At 46.1% G+C, this 27,187-nt stretch overlaps 1 protein-coding gene across 1 annotated transcript in view; it reads right to left on the reverse strand.

Moving 5' to 3' along the window:
- Positions 1 to 519: 519 nt before the first annotated feature.
- The window catches only part of C2H13orf42 (chromosome 2 C13orf42 homolog), a 43,192-nt gene continuing 16,524 nt past the window's right edge, over positions 520 to 27,187 (reverse strand). Inside the window, exons 2-3 of the mRNA XM_075334577.1 lie at positions 16,077 to 16,224; positions 520 to 746 (exon numbers count right to left, since the gene is read on the reverse strand). Of these exons, the coding sequence (XP_075190692.1) occupies positions 520 to 746; positions 16,077 to 16,224 (375 nt within the window). The remainder of the gene's footprint in view (positions 747 to 16,076; positions 16,225 to 27,187) is intronic.

Consider the following 27,187-nt stretch of genomic DNA (forward strand, 5'->3'; position numbering starts at 1 on the left):
TTACTCTGCTCGACTTCAGCTGCCTTTCTGTTACAGTGTTACTTTGACTCTCCTTCACTACTCTGCTGCCACCTAGTGGCGAATACACTGTACTACGTCTTACTAGCCCTTTGTACAGCGTGACAGATACTGCCAGAACACAGCCTTGGACAGGTACTACAGATCCATCCCCTGTTAATTTGAATAAGGAGTGGATCTGCAGTTCATTTAATTGGGTGTGAATTTGCAGTTAATTTAAATAAGAGGGGGGATCTGCAGTCATATCCACTGTCTAGTTAGGGGTCATGGCCGAAATAGAGGTGACGTAAATGCTCCGGCAACTTCTGGTGTTGGTAACAGCTGATTATTGGCGGTCCCGGTGTTCCACTCCAACTGATCAGACGTTGATGGCCTATCCTGACAGAAGTGTTCACGTATAGTACGGTAGAACAAACAGATTCTATGAGACAGAATCAGGGCTCATTACATGTAGGCCATTAGCACCAAGATACATAGTCCTTAGCTAGGGGTGAATCTCCATTACTTTACTTTTGGCCGAGGTTTGAATTTTAATGTGTTAAATGCTCCTTCTACAGCTTTCGGCAGGTAGATTGGATACCGCTCTATTCTCTTAATACTTGAGTTCCCCATGCTGCACCTCCAGGACTGGCTGTATATGGATGCTCTTAGGACTTCCTCCGTGCTTCTCCTTGGTGCTCTTAGAATCCAGTTTGAATGTAAACTATGTTCTCTGCTGCTGGTGGCCACTGAGGAGAAGGAGAAAATGAAGAATAGAGTGCAATGAAATGATGAAACAACTCTAAACACTAATAGGCTTAATAATACCTTTGCCAAGGAACAGATCTATATGTAATGATAAGAAACAGGTAGGTAAGGTTGTAACATCCATAAATCTGGCAAGTTTCATCTCAATAATCATAAAGCATAATTATATAATTACACATTAATCATACTGTGATAGATGCTCTTCTTTATGTCATATGGCCATGTTGCCTCATAATTACTCTCTGAATTTATGTAAATCCATTTAAGAAACAAGTTTTACATTACAATAAGGAAATCAATTGTTAAATGAAACCAAACCTCTAGTTTCTGCCTTCAAACTGATAGTGATTAAAGTGTTGTTTGAATTGTCTCTGTATTGTAATGGTGATACAATTAATACATAGCTACTTGTTTAAAGCAGACAGATGGTACTTGGATTTTTTTTGCTGTTTCTTTTTTGTGCAGAACATCTGAAATGGAAAAATAGCAGCTTTGTAGCCTGGATTAATAGTGCTAGGGACCTATGGAGTCTCGTTCTAAGATTGTCCTGAGAACGAGGCTCCTGAGGTCACTACCATGCAGAAAAACCACAAAGAACTATATCAAAAAAACACCAAAAAGGAGCCAAGACAAATGATATGTGCACACACAGAATCTGGTGAGCCTTCCTCATAAAGATGGCTGCAGCCAAGGTGCAAGATGCTGATGTCACAGCCACTCAACCTCCACACTAGAGGGGAGGGGCGGCTGCTTCGCATAAGACATGCACACTAATAAGGCTTGCACTGGGAGCCCATCATATAATGAGTGAAATGCACAGTGTCTGAACTGTAACCTATAAATGACGCCAGAAACCCAGGTCAGGCGGGCTAAACAGCACTATATAGGTGCATCTCGCACGGATACACGAGTCGCACAGTGTCTGAATAATGGCCTATAAATGACGCACAACACCAGGTCCAGGTGGGTCAGTTAGCACTATGAGTACATAACACATGACAGGCTCACCATTTAACCACCTGAATTCAAAAGGTCCACACACATCCTGCAAAAATGGATAAAATGTGCCATACCTCAAATAGTGAGATATTAGTTTATATTTTGGCCCAAAATATGTAAGCTCGCAATCCGTTCGTCAAGGATTCTCACACTTGTGAGTCCCTACACTGAATTAGTTAGAAAAACCACAAAGAACGGAAATTCTGGGTCTGCCACTGACCAGAAGTGACCTATGGAGCCTTGTTCTCAAAACAAAGCTCCATAAGAATCGATGGACGTCATGGGACATTACACTTTGGATTATGCTGAAACTTTCATACAGGTAAAATATATCTTTGTACCGTGTTAGCCAGTAGAGATAAAAAAATAGTTTAAAAGAACTGAGAGTCCTCAGTAGTTGATACTTTTTAATGGCTAACTGAAAAGATGGTAATAATAGCAAGCTTTTGAGACTACACAGGTCTCTTCTTCAGGCTCAGTGTAACACAAAATCTGAAGAGTCACATATTTATACACAACAGGACATAGAATGTCCTGTCTCCCCTAAATACAGACCCCAGTTGGACAACAGCTCATGACAAGGATGAATTCTCACCGCCACACAATTAAGGAAAAAAGAATAGATCTACCTGTGGCCAAACATTTTTGTAACCCAGGCCACAACATCATGGACATGAAATTGCTGGTATTGAAAGGAAATTTCAAGTTCCAGAGAGACAGAAGAGTATGGGAGTACAAACATATGATGACCTTTGACACATTCAGAGCAGGAATGAATGTGTCACATGGATTTATGTCTTTTTACATCAATTAAGAAGAGTTCTCCTCAGACCATCTGGGGGCATCCTAGCTCTGGACGAGACCCCAATCAGAAGACAATAAAACTTAAACACTGCTTATCTATAAACTGCAGCAATATTTATGGCCACAACAGTTTGTCCTCTTGCCATAGTGATAGTTCTGCTTCACATAACTTGTCTTATTTACTGCACTATTCTATAGGGTGCTTTACATGCTGCGACATCGCTAGCGATTGCTAGCGATGTCGCGAGCGATAGCACCCGCCCCCGTCGTTGATGCGATATGTGGTGATGGCTGCCGTAGCGAACATTATTGCTACGGCAGCGTCACACGCACACACCTGTTCTGCGACGTCGCTGTGCCCGCCGAACAATCCCTCCCTCAAGGGGGAGGTGCGTTCGGCGTCATAGCGATGTCACTAAGCGGCCGGCCAATAGAAGCGGATGGGCGGAGATGAGCGGGACGTAACATCCTGCCCACCTTCTTTCTTCCGCATTGCCAGTGGACGCAGGTAAGGAGATGTTCGTCGTTCCTGCGGTGTCACACATAGCGATGTGTGCTGCCGCAGGAAAGACGAACAACATCGTACCTGTGGCAGCAGCGATATTAAGGAAAGGAGCGACGTGTCAACGTGAACAATTTTGCGATCATTGATCGTCGCTCCTTGGTGTCACACGCTGCGATGTCGCTTCCGGCGCCGGATGTGCGTCACTAACGACGTGACCCCGACGATATATCGGTAGTGATGTTGCAGCGTGTAAAGTACCCTTAAGTCCTGTTGTGTATAAATATGTGACTCTTCAGATTTTGTGTTATACGGAGCCTGAAGAAAAGAGCAAGTCAAATGGTAATGAATGAACAAAAAAATCTTCAGCTCACCTGCTGCCCGGACTGATCAGCCTTGCGGGTGCCTGGGATCCTACGGTCTATCCTGACCGGTAGTAGAGATGTGGAAAAGGGAAAAAGAGGGAGCGATCCAGCACAATTCCTCCTTGGTTTAAAACATTCAGATCTTTATTGATACATCTTTAAAAACATGGTGAAGACCGAAAAATAACTAGCATGGTAAAGGCACAATTCATGAGGGCTTTACGCGTTTCGGACTGAAAATAAAACCAACTAGTCCTTAGTCACAGACGGACGGACGGATGTCTTCCGCTCTCCCACCCAAGCAACCTAGCCCTGATGCTGCCCCTAAGAAGTGGGCAGCACCCCTTTACCCCAGTCCAGGTTCAGGCTGCCCGAGCGGGAAGGGGTACGTCACTCGCACCCAACTGTCACTTCAGGGGACCCCACGTCCAAGGGGGACCCCTGACCCCCGGAGGATCGCCACCGGTTACGGTAGTGGCGGGCCTGGGCCATCACTTTCCTCCAGGCCCATCCTCCAAATCAGCCTCTCTGGAGGCAGCAACGGGATCCATCCCACAACATATTTACAAGCCCACAAGTTCGTGGGTGGCCTGCTAGTTCTCGGCCATGTTCATGAGTAGTTTCTCATGTGGGTATGGAGGTGGTTAACTGAACAGGGACAACTCCAGTCCCAACAGGGACGGTCTTCTTCTCGGACGGAATCAGGTGAATTTTCGGTCAGATTAGTTTTTTAACAGGAACAACGGTGCTGGGGGTCCCAACGGGGACAACTGTATGTAACGGCGGACCGCTGCCTATTCCACCTCTTCTTCTGAGGTGGCCTCGCCCTCCGCTGTCAATATTGCAAACATCCGGTGGCAGGCCTGGTGGGAGAGGGCCGCCCGGTATCCGTTCCCACTGCCGCGCGGGACATAGAAAGCTACTGGCGCACTGCCATTGAGACGACTCTCACCCGCTTCCTCGGACTCCGAGACCGGTTCTGTATCGGGGCCAGAGCTATCACTACCGGTCTCCACCCGATCAGACATCTCCTCTTGGGCCAGGCAGACTGCCGGGGCTCTCCTTCCCTCCGTGGCAGGCGGGTCAACACTAGCTGCAGCAGCATCCGGGCCTGCGGTCTCCTCAATCTCTCCGACCTTTGGACCTTCTGAAGTCAGCACTTCGGGTCCCGCCGCCATAGTACGGGACAGCGGGCCAGGCAGGTCAGCGCTGGCGGCTCCCATGGGTAACGGCAGGGACAGTACAAGGGCCAGGATCAGACCGGGTCTCCCAGCCGCAGCGGCTGGTCCCTGTGGGACATGGAGGCGTGGGTCACTCACCAGCTCCGTCACGTCGGCTCCCATTTCGTGCATCTGGGCAATCGCAGCCAGCGCCTCCACCTCGGCGGTCCACTGCTCCGCGAGGAGACGTATCTCATTCCGATGGCGTTGGTTAGACTCGGTTACTCAGGCCCTCATCCACACCGCAGTTCCGGGCGCGGGCTGCTGGGCGTCGGGCGGTGCAGGCGGGGTTGACATGGTGCTGCGGCTTCGGGGTTCCAGGAACCAGATGGTTTCCAGAGTCCTGGCGTCCCTGCTTTTATGGCCTCGGCTACATGCGGCCGGACGCCATCCTTCCCCCCTTGGTATTCCTCTGACACTCCCTCTTCAGGGGCGGGGCCCTGCTTTTCGCGCCTCCTCTGCTCGGAGGAGACACTCGAGCGGGAAAATCTTCGCGCCCAAGATGGCGGAATCTGAAATTTTTCGGCCAGACGCCGCCGGCGGGGACTGCAAGCTGCATTTCTACTGGTAAGTAGATCGGCACAATCCTGTTTGTGACGCCAAGTAGTCGCGGGTGGCGGGGCGCGGTGCTCGCCAACGCTCGGGTCCGGCACTGCTGCTGCTGCTCGGTGGCTCGAGCGGTGGGCCGGATCTGGGGACTCGAGCGGCGCTCCTCGCCCGTGAGTGAAAAGGGGGTTGTTTGTTTGGGGATTTAGTCCGTGACGCCACCCACGGGTTGTGGTGAAGATCGGCACCACCGCTGCTGGTGACAGGGATCCCAGGAGCAATGGTGGGGAGCAGTTGGGATGTTGTTTTCCCCCTCCGTGGGTAGGGGTTGGTGGTCCCGGGGCCCGGTGGTGTGACGGAGAGGCAGGGTTGGTGAGGTGCAGGGTTGCAGGGACAGCGCGGCGCGGTGCCGGATGGCACTGGTGTACTCACTCAGCATCAGATGCACACAGTCTCCGGTAAACCAAACGGCTGGATGGATGGGTCCCGCAGCCGGCTGCAGTGTCTCCCCCGGACAGGTGATAGCGGCTGTCTTTCCCTGCACCTTAGTACTGTGTTGGCTCCGATGGCTTCCCAACAGTAGCCCGCTCCCCGGTGTATGGATGCCGGAGGAGCCCGTTTTGCCCGCAGGCGCTGGCCCTTGGATCTCTAGCTTGTGGCGGTAGCTGTATATCCTTATGGTGCGGACGGTTGCCTTCCAACGGGACTTGATTGTTAGGAAACCCCTGGGGTTCCGGTCACTATCGGATTTGACCTTTGTCGGCGGCTCCAAGCCTGGTCGGGGTCCGAAGGCCCTGCCTGAGTTTGCTGGCTTCACTTCGCTCCCCGGTTTGGTACCGGCGGGCCACCGCCCGACCCCGGTCCTACGGTTCCGCGTTGATCCACCACTTTTGCAGACGGCCACCACCGTCTGCCAACCTTGCTGTCAGTGCCTGGGCCACAAACCCAGACACGGTCAGTTCACGTCTTTACACTTTCAGTTCCTAACCCTGTCTGCTCCTTTTCCCACCTCCAGGCCTGTGAACTCCTCTGTGGGCGGGGCCAACTGCCTGGCTCCGCCCCACCTGGTGTGGACATCAGACCCTGGAGTGAGGCAACAAGGATTTTGTGTCTGGCTAATGTAACTGTTCGGAGGTGGGGGTGTGTGAGTGTCTTACCTGTGACGACCTGGCTAGTCCAGGGCGCCACATACAGATTGTCAAATAAAACATTTATACTCAAGCATTAACACTTTATTCTTCTTGCATTTTTATACATTTTCTAGTTGCCTGTAGCCAGTAATGGGCAATTTGCTCTACCCTGGCTTCTGTCATATTTTCAATTGATAAAGTATATATATTCTATTCTAGTCCCTGTTAATACTGCTCTTATGTTGTGAAACTGAAATGACAAAGAAGGGGGGCACAAATGGTGTCTTATCCTGTGGTACCAGAAAGGATTTTAAGGGTGCACTAACCTGGTGTGGTTGTGTTAAAGACACAACCACTATAACCACGTGTTGAGGAAGGCTGCTGCAGAACCCAGGAAGATGGCGTTGGAGTAGATGGAAGAAAGGGATCTATCCTCTCTTAGCTGCATACCTCATTTAAAATGTGCAAGGCATGTGGTAAGGAACAGGGAAGTGAATGTCCCATTGATGGTGATGCACAGAGAGGCCATGGGCATGGGCCAGGGCCAAATGTGCCTGCTGCGGGAACAAAACAAACTGATCTAGACTTAGTTCCTTTCCAACTTTACAGGGAGGCGCAGAATACCACTGTTGAAGCCAAAATACTGCAAACAGGTGGTGGGGTGGATAACAGATGATGCTTCCAGTCTGCTTCCTATCACCACTAGAGATGAGCCACCCCCCCTGGCGTTCGAGTTTGATTTGGTTCGTCGAACGGAGGCTCTGTTCGACGAACGTTCGACAAACCGTTCGACGAACCACTCGAACCCCATTGAAAACAATGGCAGGCAAACACAAACATATACAAACACATAGAAAACACCTTCAAAGGTGTCCAAAAGGTGACAAACAACTCCCAAGACACCACAAACACATGGGAAAGTGACAAGGACATATACTCATGCGAAAACAAAAGAGCTGGACAAGTAAAAAGAGGAGGAGACACAGATATAGTCATGTCATGCCCTTCTAAAATCATGTAAAACACAGCAGAGGGGAGTCCAAGCAGAGTCACCCTTTTTTCCAAAAATTGGGCCACACACACCACTTAAGTGGCATCACTTGTGCCCCAGTTGCAAACTGGATGTGTTGATTTGCATCAAGCACATTCAAAAATACACCAGCCTTAACTGTCCCCAGGATGACACCGGGGTAGGAAACAAAGTCCTTGCTGAACCATGACTTGTTCATCTTGGCTCATTGTTAAAAACACAGCAAGGGGACTCCAAGCAGAGTCTCCCTTTTTTCTAAAAATTTGGCCACACAGACACCCCATCAGTGGCAGCACTTGTCCCCCAGTTGCAAACTTGACAGGTTGATTTGTATCAAGCACATTCCAAAATACGCCAGCCTTTACTCTCCCCAGGATGACACAGGGGTAGTAAAGTCCTTGCGGATCCATGACTTGTTCATCTTGCGCTCATCTGTCAGCACGCACCCAGAAGCACTGAAGACATGTTCCGAGACAACGCTGGCTGCGGGACACGACAAGATCTCCAAGGCGTAAGTGGCGAGCTCAGGCCATTTTTCAAGATTTGAAGCCCAAAATGAGCAAGGCTCCAGTTGCAGTCATGGCATCGATGTTCATTTGGAGATACTCCTGTATCATCCTCTCTAGCCGTTGACTATGTGTCAGACTTCTTGTCTCTTGTGGCCTTGCATTGGATGGTCTAAAAAAATTATGAAACTATTCCATAAAATTGCTGTTACCAGCACCAGATACGGTGTTGCTGGTACAGTTTGACTGATAATGACAAGACAGTCCCATGTTTGGCAAGTTACAACTGGGAGATTCACTCTGTGCACCACTGGTGTTTGGTGGAAAAGCCGAGCTAAGATTGCATAGCAGCTTCTGCTGATACTCCTGCATACGTGCGTCCCTTTCTATGGCTGGAATTATTTCGCCAAATTTGGACTTGTACCGGGGATCTAAGAGTGTGGCAACCCAGTAGTCATCATTACTTCTAATTCGGACAATCCGAGGGTCATGTTGTAGGTAGTGCAGCAAGAAGGCGCTCATGTGTCTTGTGCATCCCTGCGGACCAAGTCCTTGCTGTGTTTGTGGCGGCGAGGTGATAACCGTGCTTTCTTCCTATGACATCTCCCCCCAACCTCGAACAACCGAAATTTGACCAAGGTCTCCCTCATCTGCTGAGTCTTCCATGCCCATCGCTAGTTCATCCTCCATTTCTTCCTGGGCTCCTGCACCTTCCTCAACAGTTTGGCTGCTACCATGCGCCCTTGTTAATCCCTCTCCCCCACTGTCCCATGCCTGCCACCTTGGTGATGCAGAACGTCTAGACCTTACAGATTTTGGTAGCCCTTCCGCATATGAATCCTCCTGTGCTTCCTCCCCTTCCTCTTGTCCCACCCCCTGACTCCGAATAGTGTTTAGAGTGTGCTTCAGTATGTAAATGATTGGAATTGTCATAATGATAATGGCATTGTCAGCGCTAAACATATTCGTTGCCATTTCGAAACTGTGCAGAAAGGTGCATAGGTTTTGGATCTGAGACCACTCCAGCAGCATGATCTGCCCCACCTCTGCATCTCGTTGGCCCAGGCTATACATCATAACGTATTGCACCAGGGCTCGGCGATGCTGCCACAGTTGCTGCAACATGTGGAGAGTCGAATTCCAGCATGTCGGCATATCGCATTTTAGGCGATGAACCAGCAGGCCGAAAGACTTCTGAAGCAATGCAAGTCGGTCAGCTGCGCCGGTTGAACAGCGGAAGTGAGCAGAGAGTGACCATGCCCTGTGCAGAAGCCAATCTAGGCCGGGATAGTGGGTTAAAAATTGCTGGACAACAAGGTTCAACACGTGAGCCATACAAGGCACGTGTGTCACCTTACCCCGGCGTAGGGCCGCACCCAGGTTTTCAGCATTGTCGCTCACGGCCTTCCCTGGCTGCAGGTTGAGTGGAGACAACCATTTACTAAACTCGCTCTCCAGAGCTGACCACAACTCCTCAGCTGTGTGACTCTTATTTCCCAGACATTTCAACGTAAAGACCGCCTGATGCCGTTGAGCTCTGCTGCCAGCATAGTAAGGAGGTGTGCGGGATTCCTTGTGCGCAGTTAAAACGCAGGTGGCCTGACCAGGCAGGCTTGGGGCGGAGGTGGAGGACCCAGATGAGGTTGAGGAGGCAGAAGCAGTGGAGGAACTTCCACATACAGAGGATTGACGCACAAGTCGTGGGGACGACAAGACTTGTACAGCAGACCCTTCTCCACTTCGCCATCTCGCACCATAGTTACCCAGTGCCCAGTCAGTGACATGTAACGCCCCTGTCCATGCTTACTGGTCCAAGTATCATGGTGAAATGCACCCTGTCACACACAGAGTTTCTCAAGGAAGCGGTGATGTTGTGTGCGACATGCTGGTGTAGCGCAGGCACGCCTTTCTTGCAGAAGTAGTGGCGACTGGACATCTGGTACTGGGGCACTGCAATGGACATAAGGTCTGGAAAATCCTCTGTGTCCACCAGGCGGAAAGGCAGCATTTCTGTAGCCAACAGCTTGCAGAGGGTGAAAGTCAACCTTTTAGCTTTGTCATGGCTCGGAGGAAATAGCCTTTTAATTGTCCACATCTGAGGGACCGAGATCTGGCTGCTGTGCGGAGACGGTGTGGAGTAGGGTGTCCCTGGAAAACTGCTGGTCTGTGAGTAAAGTGCAGGCGGAGACATGATATTGCCTTCATCCAAAATTGGTGTTCTCGATGTCTGAGAGAGCTCTACAACAGCACCTATTTCCCCTCCCAAAACAACTGATGATGATCTGCCAAGCAAACTGCTTGTTGTGGTTAAAGAGGTGGAAGGTCTGTGTAGAAACACATGTGTGACAGCTGTCCCCACAGTCATAGAGGATGAAGAGCGCGCGAATGCACTTGAAGGGGCAGACAGTTTTTGACCCGCTCCGCTAGGCCGCATTGTAGCACACTGAGCTTCCCACTGGGACTTATGCTTGTTATTCATGTGACGGTTCATGAATGAAGTAGTCAAACTAGTGAGTTTTTGGCCTTTACTTACAGATTGGCGACAAAGCCTACAGATCACATGAGTTGGGTGATCCTTTGCGATGTCAAAAAAAGACCAGGCAATGCAACTATTAGAGCCCATGTGACCTGCAGAGCCACCCCGACTTGTGCTCAGAGGCAGAGGTGTGGCTGAGGATGCAGTTGTTGACGTGCTTCCAGTACTCCGTCTTTGTCCAGGAAGGCGCAAGCTAACCTCGTTGTCAGTCTCATCCTCCTCCACCGCCTCTGCTGACCTCCTCGAGTGCCTGACTGTGGGTTGACAGTAAGTGGGATCTAGAACTTCATCATCAACCGTTGTATTTGCACTACCCTCGCCCTCAGACCTAACCTCTTCCTGCCCTGACTGAATAGTTAAGTTGTCATTCCAATCAGTATCTGAGTCTCATCGTCATCAGTATGTTCCTCATTGTCTCCACCAAGAGGTGTTACAGTTTGTGAATAAGGGTCTACATTATGCTCAGAAACTTGGTCATCAGGGCCTGAATCAGACTCACAAAGCTTCTGGGCATCACTGCAGACCATTTCCTGGTCTGTACTCACTGTAGCTTTGGAGCAGACCTCTGATTCCCAGGCTAGAGTGTGACTGAACAGCTCTGCAGACTCACCCACCTCTGTTACACCATACTCTGCAGGGCGGGTGGAGACTTGAGAGCTGGGAGAAAGCAAGTGCGATTGGGGTGACAACTAAGAGGACTGTTGTTTTTTGGATGTTGAAGTTGAGGTGGAGGAGAGGCCACTTGTTGGAGCACTTGAGATCCATTCAAGCATGTTCTTTTTTTGTGCATCATCTACCTTTGTTACAGTAGTTCGGTTCCGTAAAAAAGGGAGCACATCAGATTGTCCACGAAAGTAGTAGACATCTTACTTTTGCTTGAAGATGGCCTTTCTTCAGCAGATGTTACTGTAGCTTTACCACCTCCCCCACGGACAAAAACTTTTTTCCCTTTCCAACACACCTTTTCCCCTTTCCAACAGCATCTGTTCTTTTGCCACTCATTTTGTTTGTGAGCAGATTGGACACTTAAAATGTCGTAGCAAAAATGGAGAGGTGGTGTACAATGCAGAGGTGGTCTAGCTTTATTGACAGCTGAAGAACCAACACTGACTATCCCAGACAATTTTAGTATGCTCCTAAAAGTGGCAGCACTGTTTGCTATAAAAATTGCGTAGTAAAAATGGGCAGGTGTGTACAATGCAGAGGTGGTGTACCTTTCTTGGCACTAGAGGAACACTAAGTTAGTATCCCAGACACTTTTAGCATGCCACTAAGTGTCAGCACTGTTTGCTATAAAAATTGCATAGCAAAAATGGGCAGGTGTGTAGAATGCAGAGGTGGTGTACCTTGCGTGGCACCAGAGGAACACTAAGTTAGTATCCTAGACACTTTTAGTATGCCACTAAGTGTCAGCACTGTTTGCTATAAAAATTGCGTAGCAAAAATGGGCAGGTGTGTACAATGCAGAGGTGGTGTACCTTGCTTGGCACCAGAGGAACACTAAGTTAGTATCCCTGACACTTTTAGTATGCCACTAAGTGTCAGCACTGTTTGCTATAAAAATTGCGTAGCAAAAATGGGTAGGTGTATAGAATGCAGAGGTGCTGTAGGTAGCAGGACAGCAAAGGAAACCTCAGTTTCCATCCCTGCCAATGAAAAAATGCAGCAAGGAATTGCCTGAGCTGATGTAGCCAGACGCTGTTATCTAAAGCCCTGCACAGCGTTGCACGGACCTGCCTAGCAACAATGCCTATGAACGGCTGTAATGCAGCCCTGAAAAGGGCTGAAATTACAAGTAGTCCCTAATCCCTAAAGCGCTGTGTAGATTGCACTGTATGTCTATAGCGCACACAGCAGCAGCAGCGGGAGCAGGAGCAGTGACTGTCACCCACCCGCAGCAGACAGATAATGGCGGTGACGGGGAAAATGGCCGGATCTTATAGAGCAAAGATGTGGGACATGCACAGCCTATGACAAATGCCGTTGCTTGTCTGGCAAAAATCCACTTTGCTGTGTGTGTGTCTGTGATTTGCTGACAGCCTGGCCCGCCCCACTGTACGCGCGGTTAAAAAAAAAAATGGTGATCGGCATTCTTTCAGCACTCTGCAGCAGCACTGATCTAAACCCTGTCCCCCCCGCACACTATATGCTGAGATTTGATAATATCATGATTCACAGTGACTCACACTATTACAGTGAGAAGCCAGCTAGTAACTAGCTATGTTTTTTGTTGATCGAACCGTTCTTGAACGTAACTCGAACTACCGAACTTTTGCCAAATCGTTCGAGTTCGTCGAACGACTCGAACACCCCCCAAATTCACTCAAACATGAAATTGGTGAACCTCGAACATCGCTCATCTCTAATCACCACTTTGTCTACCACAACGTCCAGTTTCACTAGCCAAGAATCTGGACCACATAATCCTCATCCTGATCCTCTTTCCTGTCATCATGGCAAGTTTCAGGAGACAAGTGATCCCACACTGGGACTCTCTGAGGAGCTCTTCACATGTATTGATTGTGGCCTCACACTCAGCACAATTCAACAGGGAGATGAGGAGATCATGTGCGGTGATGCCCAAATATGTGAGCATCCATGGTAAGAAAAAGATGATGGTGGGGAGCCAGGTGGATGATGATGAGACTCCATTGTTAAATGAACAAGTCAGGAGGAGGACTAAACTCCAGAAGTGGACTATAAAGTCACTGACCCAACTTGAGAAGGTGACATGGAGAGTGAGAACAGCATTGCAGAGGGGGTAGCAGGCAAGTAGAGGCTGTGGGGTGGACAGAAGGAGTAGGCGTTATACTGTTACCTATAGCGTACACACGCGGAAAGTTCCGTGGTTAATGGGTAGGTGTTTCCCAGTCTGGTGCTTTTTTTAAGAAACGTGTGGATAATAAAAAAATTATAATTTGCAACCTGTGCCATACTGTGCTACCTCATCACACCACTGTGGGTAACACAAAGCCACAGAGTTGGCAAAGACGCAATGGGGAATGGTAAGTGCTCCTTGGAGGAGCTGAAGACTGGGGTGGGACAATCACAGGGACTCCTGCCTTAGCTGGATGTGTGTCCAAGGGGCAGAAAGGACACTGCATAGGGTGGGAGCCTGGGAGGGTGAGTAAAATGATTTCTGTTTTTGTTTTTGTGTTAGAGACAAATCGGAGACATATTTACCAGGATAGGGACATGTATACCAAGAGGGGGACATTTATACCAAAAAGGAGACATATATATATATATATATATATATATATATATATATCAGGAAGAGCCCAGGGGGGGACATATATACCAGGAAAGGTCCAGGGTAGGGGGACATATATACCAGGAGGGGATATATACTAGGAGGGGGACATATATACCAGAAGGGGGACATATGTATCAAAAGGGGCCCTGGAGGCGCCATATATACCAAGAGGGGAACCTATATAATAGGAGGGGAACAAATAAACCAGGATGTGAAATATATAACAGGAGGAAGATATATATACCCCAAGGGGTCCAGGATGGAGACATATATACCAGGTGGAGGACATATATTCCAGGAGGGGCCCAGGATGGGGACATATATATATCAGGAGGGGGACATGTATACCAAAAAGGGACAGATAAACCAGGATGGGGACAGATGGGTCATACATACCAGGAGGGGCCCAGGAAGGGTACATACATATACAAGGAGTAGGACATATATACCAGAAAGGGGACAAATAAATCATTATAGGGACACATATACCAGGAAGAGCAAAGGAAGGGGGGGAATATACAGTATATACCACTAGGAACACATATATACCAGGAAGGGGACAAATAATTAAGGATGGGGACATACATACCAGGAGGGGCCCAGGAAGGAGACATATATACCAGGAGCAGGACATATATACTATATATACTAGGAAGGGTCAAACAAACCAGGATGGGAACATATATAACAGTATGGGCCCAGAAAGGGACATATATACCAGGAGGGGCCCAGGATGGAGACATATATTCCAGGAGGGGGACATATATACCAGAATGGGGACAAATAAACCAGTATGTGGATATATATATATATATATATATATATATTTCAGGAGGGGCCCAGGAGAGGGATATATATACCAGGATTGCACATATATACCAAAAGAGGCCCAGGATGGGAACATATATACCAGGAGGGGGACATATATACAAGAAGGGGCCAAGGATGGGGACATCTATACTAAGAAGTGGACACATATATCAGGATGGGGACATATGTACCAGGAGGGGAACATATATACTAGGAGGGGCCCAGGAAGGGGACATATAGACCAGATTGGGGAAATAGATTTCAGGAATGGGACAAATATTCAAGAAAGAGAACATATATACCAGTAGGGGAACAGAATGGGGACATTTATACCAGGAGGGGACATATATATTTATATATAAACTTGTCTTTTATTGATACAAAACATATAAAGCTGACATAAACAAAGGTTGAAAACATGACAAGAGAAAAAGAATGAATGAAATAGGGGAATGGATATAGTAATCCTGTACTTATCCCCAATTAAGTATCAGGGCACTGAAAATAGAATGCACAATAAGTATATAAACAAGGCAGTGGCCACAGATAAATAATATAATCCCAAAACACAATACCTGGCTGTAGAGCCTCACCTTAAAGGTAATGAGGCAGTAGGTCAAACTAATTATTAATATAATTGGAGTGAAAATTTTTCATTGCAACAGTAGGGCTGCATAACAACTTCCCATACAAAATGGTAAAATATTATTTTTATCAAGAATATATGCAATATTGCTGCAATTTTTACTTAGCCCCTTCCCTTTCATGCATTTTAGACCCAGTTATGTTGCACATTTATTTAACATGTTCTTGCTTTGTCAAAATATATGTATCTCCATGAATTTAATATTGGTTTTCAGAAGAAGCAGGGTATTGTTTGGATGATATCTGTTTTAGGTATTCTTTTTTTCCCCATAAATCTTACAAAAAAAGTACTAAAGTTATTTTCCGCATTTGCACATGCGACTTCTGCAACTACGTCTTCTTCCATAGTATCACAAGTAGTACAAAAGATTTTTAACTTTTTTTATTACATTTTTGTGTTTTTATATAGCTGCTACCCAGTCCAATGTCTAACCCTAATCCTTATCTTAGCAAGGGTTACAATAAGAGTGTACAAAACGCCAAAATTCATATATTGTGTGTTTTTGTTTTATTTTTTTTACAGTTGATACTTTTTTACACGTTCCACTGCACTCTTAGAAAGTCTGTGTCTCTAAGGTCACAAAATCTCAAGTGTAAAATAATGAAGAGAGCTGCTTCTTCATGTAAACTCAGCAAGACCAGCTGTAAAATAGTAATAGTAATAAGCTTATCACAGTGAAGACACCTACATACTCGTACATGCTAGACTCCATTCATTCTCTATGGGAATTCCAGAAAAATTAGTGCTGGTCTCAGGTATCTTCTCCTATCCCATAGAAAATGAGTGAAGAGCAAGTGCACACTCTGATGGAGAATTTCAAATAACCACTCTTGGGATAGGTTGCATCAGTCGGAGTTCCACCGATCTGCAGGTTATTCACCAGTCATTGGGAAAAGGGAAAACTTTTAATTTGCAAATAACTGTTTCATTGAACTAGTAATAATACTGTAAAAACACAAACCATCAAAGTCAACATCTGCATGCTTGAAATCACTTGGTACCGTCCTTATTCTCCTCTCCGTGTCTAGATCTGCAATTACTGAATCAAAATAAGCGATAGCGTCCATGATGTCTGAGTTGGTACTTGGCTTTTCATTATCCTTTGAAACCTGTGTAAACACAATGAACAAAATATTTCTAAAGTATTTGGACAACCCCTTCTCATTCCCCATATTTGGCGCCATTAAAATAACAAAGCTTATACTCACCACCAGTGCCTGTGCTTTTCCAGAAGTGTCGACGCAAGCATTCCCGAGGCTCACGGGAGGTTAGGCAATAGGCAATACAGGAGTACAAGGCAAAAGAAATCAAATAGCAGTTGACACATTTCACAGTGACACTTGACTGATCAAGTACATGCAATCACTGAAGGTTATTACTAAGGATAATCGAATACCTCAAATATTCGATTTCTTGAATTTCTGACGAATAGGTTGCCGCTATGCAAATATTCGATACGCAGTGTAAGTCTATGGGAAGCCCGAATAGTTCCGAACAGTTGTTATTCAGATTTCCCATAAACTTACATTGCGCACCGAATATTCGCAAATACTCGAATAGCGGCGACCTATTCGGCAAATATTCGCAAAGCCGAATATTTGAGGTAGTTGATCATTCCTAGTTATTACGAACAAATTCTCTTAACAATAAACCAACCAACCAGCTCTCAGCCATGTGAGACAGGAAGTGAGTCATGTGAGCTACAGGAGTCATCACATGACCCTGTGCTACCATGACAACCACCGGATCCATGTGATGACGTCACATAACTTCCGGTGTAGGGCGCTGAGTAAACGAACACCACGAACACTATTATAATCCAGCTGGGACAGTTTCACAGTAGCATTTAAGGGGTTAACAGGTGCGGGCAAATTGCGGATCTACTCGTAATTGATAGGCACACATGTCAGCTGTATAAATCAGCTAACGTGTGCGGATCCCCCTCCCCCTAACTGCTAGGATGTATCTTTACTGCTCCCGGTCTTTAAGGGGCTGGATTATGTGCCACCCCCGTGCCAGCAGCCAGGCTGCTGCTGCTCGGATCCGGATCCGCGGTGGCTCGAGGGGTCTCCGGACCCGGGGGTTGCATGGCCACTCGAATGAAAAAGGTGGAGTGTTATGCTCCGGAACCATGGAAGACCACCAAAAATCATTGGTAAAAGGTGACAAGAGCATTGGCAACTAATCTGGCCGCCATCCCCTTACTAACCATCAACACTAGAAGTAGCCGAGGGGTGAACTAACATACTGTGCACCGCGAACCCAGCCGGAGAACAAGCTATCCTAAAGGAAGGAAAGATGAATAACTCTCTGCCTCAGAAAATAGATAAAGAATAGCAAGCCCCCCACATTCAAAGACTGCGGTGATATAGGAAAACACAATACACAGATAGATGATAGGATGAGCAAAGGTGAGGCCCCCAATAACTAAATAGAACAGGATAGGAAAGGGACTGATGGTGGCCAGAGAAAAATCCTACAACAATCCAAGAACCTGATAGTACAAAAAGCCCTCAGATTGCTGGATCTGAACTCTGTCCTATACCAGGCGCTCTTGTCATACCAATGAACAGAAAGCAGGAAGAATCACAAATTCAAGAAGCAACAAACACAAGGACTAATAGGAGCAATACTCCAAACATAGCAGCAGGGAGTTTCCTAGCTAAGCAACAGAGAGGGAAGATCCCTGCATGCAAATAAACTGAAAACAACCACAGTGAATGACAAACTCAGATAAGAGTAAAATGAACCAAACAACAAATAAAGAGCCAAGCACTTATCTGGGGTAGATGTGGTCTGGAGCAGGAAGAAGCAGGCTGGTGAACAAAGAACAACTGACATCCGGCATAGCCTGCTATCAGACCAGGATTTAAATAGGCAGAGAGTTAGCAATGGAAACGCCCATTGCTCAACACACCTCTGTCTAAATCATTCCTGGCCACAAGAGGGAGCCTCACAGCAGCAAAAGCACAACTGACATTCACAACAGGGGGGATTATGTACAGGGGATTAGGAAAGTTCGTGACACCACCCACAGTGGTGGTAATGTGAGGGACCACCGCTGCCGCTGGGGAGCCCGGTGATGATGGTGTGGCAGCCTAATGTTTAACCCCTCCGTGGGTAGGGGGTTTGTGTCTCGGGGCCCGTTGTTGGTGAGATGGTAGTTGGGTGCCGTTGGGGATAGGAACAGGGGTTTTCAATGTACTCACTCAGCCCTGGAATAACTAAACTGACAGCTTGTAAACCAGAATTCTGAGCACCACTGTAGCTTGTAGGGCTCACGCTTGGGTCCGTGCCCTTAGTGTTGCTGTTAGTCTGTGGCCCTGTCCTTGGCACCTTCATCTCTGTTGGACCCGTGGGTATAAAACTCTTCGGGTCCTGCTCACCCGTATGGCTAACGGAGTGAGCTTGCTCTCAGGGTTCACGTGTAGGATTTCTTTGGACTGTAGTGGGAAAGTCCTATGCCGATTTTGGAGTGGGTTGGGGATGATACTTGAAGTCTTCACCCCCATCGGGTAAATTACCGGAACGCATGAAGCTACTTTCCGGCCTGGGGTCCACGTACGCCATTGTGCCCTGGCCCCTGCCCGGTGATAGCTCCTACCAGGCCCAGACCAACGTCTGCCACCTAGTACACAGGAGCTCTCCTCCGTGACCTCTCCCTCTCGGAGAGTCACTTCACCTCCTCTCCTTTCACTTTACTCGACTCGACTGTCTCTACTCAACTGTCACTTTCCTCACTTTCCCCTCACCAACCCCCCATGTGGGCAGCCCTATTCCCTTCAGGTCCCCCAATGGTGTGTCTGGTAGGTTAAAGTGGGAAGTGTTCCTAGGATTTTGATTGGCTAAGCTGTTAGCAACACCAAAGGACCAGGACCCGTAACCAAGGAGGGTGGATACTGTGCAGAAGGGCAGATTGCAGAATACCCTGTGACGACCTGATAGGCCAGGGCGTCACAATTATCCTTAGCAAGGCTAAATTCCCAGAAACGTATTGTCGGTCCCTATGCTGTCCGTATGTGGTCCATTTTACATACGGAATGAAAATACGTCAGGCTGTCAGTCTGTGTACCTATATGAGGGCTTATGTTTGCGATATGAGTTGTAGTTTTGAATGACATCATTAATTTTATCATACATTGTAACAGAAAACCTGGCAATAGGATTCTCCAAGACAGTACAATTACGGCGATATCAAAGTTGTCCAGTTTTTTATTGTTTTAGAGTTAAAAAAAATTCTGAAATAAAAAATAGTTTTTGACACCATTTTATGAGACAAGTACCTTTTTTTCCATTGGTAGAGCTGTGTGAGATTTTGTTTTTTTGTGCCTAGAGCTGGTGTTTTTATTGGTACCATTTTGGGCTACGTATGACATTGTGATTGCTTTTTGTTTCACTTGTTTGAGAACGCACAGCAACTGAAAAATGGCAATTCTCAAATAATTTAATATTTTGACACATTGGACTTTTTTCAGAAACGCTGCTATCAAATATAGTTTGTTATTTTTTTATTTTGTTTTCATAACTTTATTTTTGAAGGGTGATAAGGGGGGGTGATTTCAACTTTTACATATTTTTTTAAAGAAAAATTTGAAAAACTTTTTATTTCTTTCATCACTACTCCCCTAAGAGGACTTGAACTATACCACAATATTGCAGTGTATAGTGAAACTGTAGTTCTCCAGTTGAGCACAGCCAATGGCCGAGCTGCAAAGGATAACCAAGATGGCACATAAATAGAGCTTTAGCAGGCCTTCAGCTAGCATAGTAAACCAGTTGTTTCCCACAATCAGCTTGCAAAGGGTTGATGGGGGCCAATATACACACGTGGCGGCAATGGAAACATTTAAATGCTACTATCAGAGACTGAAAGGGAAATTTAATGAGAACCTAAGAGCTGATGAATGGTGTCCGAACCACAGGAAGACTGTATCAGACACTGGCTAAATTGTTTCAGCCATGTACAGTGGTGTGAAAATGTGTTTGCCCCTTTTCTGATTTCTTACTCCTTTGCATGTTTGTCACATTTAAATGTTTCAGATCACCAAAGAAATTTAAATATTAGATAAAGATAACTCAAGTAAACACAAAATGTAGTTTATAAATGAAGGTATTTATTATTGAGGGAAAATGAAATCCAAACCTATACGGCCATGTGTGAAAACATAATTGCCCCCTTAAAACATAAATTAACTGTGGTTTATCCCATCTTTGGAAAGTTGAGTTCATTTTCCCTAGCCACACTCAGGCCTGATTACTGCCACACCTGTTCTCAATCAAGAAATCACTTAAATAGGACATGGCTGACAAAGTGACATGTACAAAAGATCCTCAAAAGCTAGCCATCCTGCTGCAGTCCAAAGAAAATCAGGAACAAATGAGAGAAAAAAATAATTGAGATCTGTCAATCTGGAAAAGATTATAAATCCATTTCTAAAGTGTTGGGGCTCCAGCAAACCACAGTGAGAACCATTATTCACAAATAGCGTTAACATGGAACAATGGTGAACCTTCCCAGGAGAGGCTGGCTGACCAAAATTACCCCAAGAGTGCAACAATGACTCATCAAAGAGATCACAAAAGACCCCACAACAACATCCAAAGAAGTGCAGGCCTCACTTTTCTCAGCTAAGGTGAGTTTTCATGACTCTAAGAAAGAAAGTGGACAAAAATGGCCTGCAAGGAAGAGTTCAAAGATGAAAACCACTGCTGAGGAAAAAGAACATAAAGGCTCATCTCAGTTTTGCCAGAAAACATCTTAATGATCCCCAACACTTTTGGGAGAATACTCTGTGGACTGACAAGACAAAAGTAGAACTTTTTGGAAGGTGTATGTCCCATTACATCTGACATAGAAGTAACACAGCATTCCAAAAAAGGAACATCATACCAACAGTAAAATATGGTGGTGGTAGTGTAATTGTCTGGGCTGTTTTGCTGCTTCAGGACCTGGAAGACTTGCTATGGTAAATGGGACAATGAATTCTGGTGTCTACCAAAAAATCCTAAAGGAGAGCATCCAGCCATCGGTTCATGACCTCAAGCTGAAGAGCATTTAGATTATGCAGCAAGTCCACTTCTGCAACACACCAGCAAGTCCACCTCTGAATAGCTTAAGAAAATCAAAATTAAGACTTTGGAGTGGCCTAGTCAAAGTCCTGTTCTTACTCCAATTGAGATGCTGTGGCATGACATTAAAAAGGTGGTTCATGTTTGGAACCCCTCCAATGAAGTAGAATTACAACAATTATGCAAGGTGAATAAGCCAAAATTGCTCGAGTGTTGTAAAAGACTGATTGCCAGTTATTGCAAACTCTTGATTGCAGTGGTTGCTGCTAGAGGTGGCCCAATCAGTTATTAAGTTTAGGGGGCAATCACTTTTTCACACAGGGCCCTGAAGGTTTGGATTTATTTTTCACCTAAAGGATAGAGATCTTCATTTATAAACTGCATTTTTTGCTTACCTTTCTAATCTTTGTCTAATATTTAAATTTGTTTGGTGATCTACAACATTTAAGTGTGCCAAACATGCAAAAGAATAAGAAATCAAAAAGTGGCAAACACTTTTTCATACCACTGTATGTTTGACTCTGAAACACTGCACCATATTTTAAAACAGTGTTCCCCAACTCCGGTCTTCAAGAGCCTCCAACAGTGCATATTTTTAGGATTTCTGTAGTATTGCTCAAGTGATGGAATGTTCACGTGGGAATACTTAGGAAATACTAAAAACATGCACTGTTGATGGCTCCTGATGACTGGAGTAGGTCATGCTCTATATGCTTTTGCCCGCCTGCTGACAATGAATGACAGGTGTATCTATATACATGCTCAAATGGAGCTGGTGGGAAAAAGCCGCCAAGGGGCCAGAGTTTTCATCTACTCTCCCATGCAGATTGGTTCCCTGTGGCTTTGAAAGTTTTTTCTTTTTTGATACACTGCAGAAATTTTCAGCATCTGCCTGGTATGAAGCAGTGTCAATTCCTGAGCTGTGATCATACTTTGCTTAAAGAACTACAGTGGAACCTTGGATTAAGAGTAACTTAATTTGAGAGCGTTTTGCAAGACAAGCAAAGCTTTCTAAAAATGTGTAACTTGGTTTAAGATCAATGCTTTGCAATAAGAGTGTAGTGCCCCTAAGACTGGTCGCTATAGGGTATATCATTATATCCTTCCCTGGCAGGTCAAGATGCTAATCTAGTAAGTTCTACACACACCTCACACCACCATACAGCAGGGAGAAGCACTCACTAGGAAAGGGTTAATAATGTTTCTACAGACACAGGAAGTTACTCAGTCAGTTCTTAGCCAGCCCAGGTTGCCATAGCAACTTGAGAAAGTGGTGGGGGCATGAGTAGTTAGGGGTAGAAAATAGATAGTTTCACTTTAGCTAGGCAGAATAGCTTGGACACAAGACAGAGCAGATATGTGCTGCTCCCTGAAGGGAAGCTATCAGGCCTTCAGGGAGGCAGAGCAGAGCTGTCTGGATTTAACACCGAGCAGATAGCACTACCAAGCTGGGGGCCAGTAACATCTATAGAGACAGAACCCGGTACCTGTAATCATGGAAAAGAAGAGACTAGTCGCCAGAGAAAGGGACTGAGCACAAGAGAGAGCTACAGAGCCCTAGTCATGGTGGCCGCGGCAAAAGGGATAGGAGTAGAGTTGAGCGCGGTTCGCGGTTCGAGGTTCTCCAGTTCTAGGCTCGAGTGATTTTGGGGCCTGTTCTAGATCGAACTAGAACTCGAGCTTTTTGCAAAAGCTCGATAGTTCTAGATACGTTCGAGAACGGTTCTAGCAGCAAAAAAACAGCTAATTCCTAGCTGGATTTCCGCTGTAATAGTGTAAGTCACTCTGTGACTCACACTATTATGAAATTTCAGTGTATAGTGTGCGGGAACAGCGCATTCAGATCACTGCTGTTTGTATAATGGCGATCGCCATTTTTTTTTTTCCTTGTCTTCCTTCCCTAAGCGCGCGCGTGTAGTGGGGCGGGCCAGCATGTCAGCCAATCCTAGACACACACACAGCTAAGTGGACTTTTAGCCAGAGAAGCAACGGCATGTGTGATAGGATGTCCATGTCACATGTCCCTGCATTATAAAACCGGACATTTTCCTCCAGCACGCCATTATCTGCCTTCTGCGTCCTTGGTGTCAGACATCACTGGCGCAGCTCCTATCGCCGATATTGCTATATTACGCTCCATACACAGCGCTGTACAGCATAGGGATAGCACTTTCTATCAGTCCTTTTAAGGGCTCGTACCGGCAGGGTCAGAGCCATAGGTGACAGGTCCTGAAAACAGAGACAGCGTCTGTGTAGCTAAGGTCAGGGATTTCCTCGCTGCATTTCCCCATTAGGAGGGAATAGAAAGGCAGGCTTCCTTTCCTCTACCCAGAGCCCCACAATCCTGGCACTGTACCCTCCTGTCCTCTGCACACTCCAACTCATTATAACTAAGCCATTATACTAGCAAACACTGAGTGTACCTAGTGGCATCCTAAACGTGGCTATTGGACTTTTGTCTAGTCCCACTAGTGCAAAGATATTTGCAGCACGTCTGCCTGCATTGCACACTCAAACTCATTATAACTAAGCCATTATACTAGCAAACACTGAGTGTACCTAGTGGCATCCTAAACGTGGCTATTGGACTTTTGTATAGTCCCACTAGTGCAAAGATATTTGCAGCACGTCCGCCTGCATTGCACACTCAAACTTATTGTTACTAAGCCCTTATACTAGCAAACACTGAGCGTACCTAGTGGCATCCTAAACGTGGCTATTGGACTTTTGTATAGTCCCACTAGTGCAAAGATATTTGCAGCACGTCTGCCTGCATTGCACAGTCAAACTCATTGTTACTTACTAAGACGTTATAATACCAAAAATTGAGTAAACTTAGTGGCATCATAGAACTGGCTGTTGTATTCCATTAGTGCCCCACTGGTGGCAAGCTATTTCTAGCACCTGTGCAGGACACCCTCCTGCTCTGTTTTTAATAAGCTATAATGATAGCAAAAAATACTGCCATTTAGTGGCATCATAGAACTGTTTGTTGTATTCCATTAGTGCCCCACTGGTGCCAAGCTATGTGCAGCACCTCTGCATGACACCCTCCTGCTCTGTTTTTAATAAGCTATAATGATAGCAAAAAATACTGCCATTTAGTGGCATACAAAAAATGGCTGTAGGACTCCTTTATTGTGCCACTTGTGCCAAGCAATCTCAAGCACCTCTGCATTCTACCCTCATGCACATTTTGCTATGCTAATTTTATAGCAAACTCAGGGAATTCCTTGCTGCATTTGATCATTAGGAGGGATAGAAAGTGATGCTTCCTTTACTGTCCTGGTACCCACAGAACACGGCCACTGTACCCATCTGTCCACTTTTGCCACGCTATTTAATTTTCCCAAAGAGCTGACTCTTTTTCTGCCATCCTAAAATTGTCTGGAATACTAAGTTAGTGTTCCTTTGCTGCCAAGCAAGGTGCAACACATGTGCATTCTACACTCCTTTCCATTTCTGGAATGCAATTATTAACTGCAGGTAGTCCAGCCAATCTGTGACGAAGGTGCAGGCGTGGATATAATGTAGCCTGCATCCAATGATGGTTCTCAACAATACCTTCTGTTTCCACTTCCAAAACAAGTGATGACCTGCCAATCACATTCCCTGTTGCGGGTAAAGGAGTGGAAAACCATGTGTGACTGCTGTCCCCACAGTCACAGAGGATGAAAAGCACGCAGATGCACTTGATGGGGCAGGCGGTGGTTGCACAGGCACGCTAGGCTGCATTGTAGCACAGTGAAATTCACATTGCGACTTATGCTTCATTTTAAGTTGTGTACAGGGTGGGCTCCCCAGTATGCAGCAAAACCAGGCAACAGGAAAAGGACTCTAGGCAGTTGGGTTGATAAATGATTGTTTAACTTTACCAAAACAAACAATAAGAACCATGCATACAATTTAAATAATTGAACAATCTATTCTGTTGCCTACTACCTGCTAATCCCTCTGCGTAGCAGTAATTGTGTGTTTGTGCGTGTGTGTGTGTGTGTGTGTGTGTGTGAACACGACTTACCAGTGGTGCATCACAAGAGCTTCCAAGTTATCTACCTAAACATAGTCAAAACACATTACCCCCCCTGAATACCCTTGTTAGCTGAAGCCTCACAGATAATGCAGATGATAACAGTGTGAATGCAAACCACACAGCTCTGCAACACAGTCATGGAAATCTTGAAAAGCAACAGTCAATGCAAACATGTGTTGCTGTCCCTCTATGATTTAAACTGTATGTGACAATTTGACAGTGCAGAGGCAGCAAGTCTTATTGTCTATATAGTTGGCCTACCCAGAACAGATATGTGTTTTGCTAATAAAACAAAGTGTTGCGTGCCCGCATTATTGTCTGGGCACAGCCTACCGTACCCGGGTACTGTGATGTCCAGTTTCCAGAAATACAGACTTTACGCTCCTCTCACGGTAAACAGTATAGACAGCACTGTAAGAATGTTGGTCTGTGGCTCAGGATGCTGCTCACTGGCATTACGGGGCTCATCATCAAAGTACAACATGACTCCCCTCACAATTCAACAAAGTGTTTCCGCGGTGGCTCCTTGCTGTAACACACATCTTTAGCTTTTCCTTCTGTTCATAGACAGCATCTCCAAGTCCACATCCGAAGAGCAATTTGATATTGCTATAGTGACCAAACCAAGGCAGATCCAAAAAAACAGCAGCCCCTTGTGTGTAGTCTGCAACAATGCATGCAATGGCAAATAAGCATGTTGCATTGACAGTGGCTAAAGCTGAGCAATACACCTTCACGCTATCAATTCATATCCATGTGACACTTCAAGGAGGAACAACTCAAAGGTGTGAGTTTTTGCCTTCTACTTACAGATTGTTGACAAATCTTACAGATTCCATGACTTGGGTGATCCTTTGCGATGTCCATAAATTCACAGGCTAGGCAAGGCTTACAGCCCATGCGACCTGCATAGCCAACACGACTTCTGCTCAGAGTCAAAGTTGTGGTCCAGAATTCAGTTGTTGACTTGCTTCCAGTACTTTGTCTCTGGCCAGGAAGACGCAACGTAACCTCGTCGTCAGTAGCATCCTCCTCCACCTCGTCCGCTGACCTCATCGACTGGCTGACTTTGGTTTGACAGTAAGTGTGGTCTCCAACCTCATCAATAACCCTGTGTGTTTTCATTCCCCTCGTCCTGAGTCCTCCGAGAAAACCTCTTCCTGCCCTGACCGAATAGTAAAGTTGTCATTCCAATCAGGTATCTGTGCTCCTCATCATGTTCCCCATTGTCTCCACCAGGAGGATTGACTTTTTGGAAATGAGGGTGTAGATTAGGCTCAGCACCTTCTTCATCGGGGCCTGGATCCCACTCACAAAGCTTCTGGCCATCTGCGCAGATCATTTCCCCTGTCTCATGGAACTCGCTACCTCAACACGTCAGATTATCTGCTACACCCGCAAGCTTCAAACTGAATCTGAAAACTCATCTGTTCAGAAATGACTATAACCTTCAATGAAACCACCACCATACGTACTTGACGCTCAACCTACACCACTCCTACTGTCTCCTCCCAAAAATCCTTTAGAATGTAATCCCGCAAGCGCAGGTCCCTCTTCCCTCTGTACCAGTCTGTCTATAGTTACTTGTATATGTATTCTGCATGTAACCCCCTTCTCATGTACAGCACCATGGAATCAATGGTGCTCTATAAATCAATCTATAATAATAATTATACTATAAATCAATAATAATAAAAATAATAACTTCCTTGTCTGTACTCATTGCAGCTTTGGAGCTGACCTCTGATTCGCAGGCTATAGTGCGACTGAACAGCTATGCAAACTCAACCATCTCTGTTACCCCATACTCAGCAGGGCTGGTGGAAACTTGAGAGCTGGTAGGAAGCAAGTGCGATTGGATTGACACCACAGAGGAATGGAGTATTTGGGATCTTGAAATTGGGGTGGAGGAGAGGCCACTTTATGGAGCACTTCAGATCCATTGAAGCAGCTGCTGTTTTGGCCTCATC

This window comes from Anomaloglossus baeobatrachus, chromosome 2 (assembly GCF_048569485.1).
Source record: "Anomaloglossus baeobatrachus isolate aAnoBae1 chromosome 2, aAnoBae1.hap1, whole genome shotgun sequence".
Taxonomy (NCBI): Eukaryota; Metazoa; Chordata; class Amphibia; order Anura; family Aromobatidae; genus Anomaloglossus; species Anomaloglossus baeobatrachus.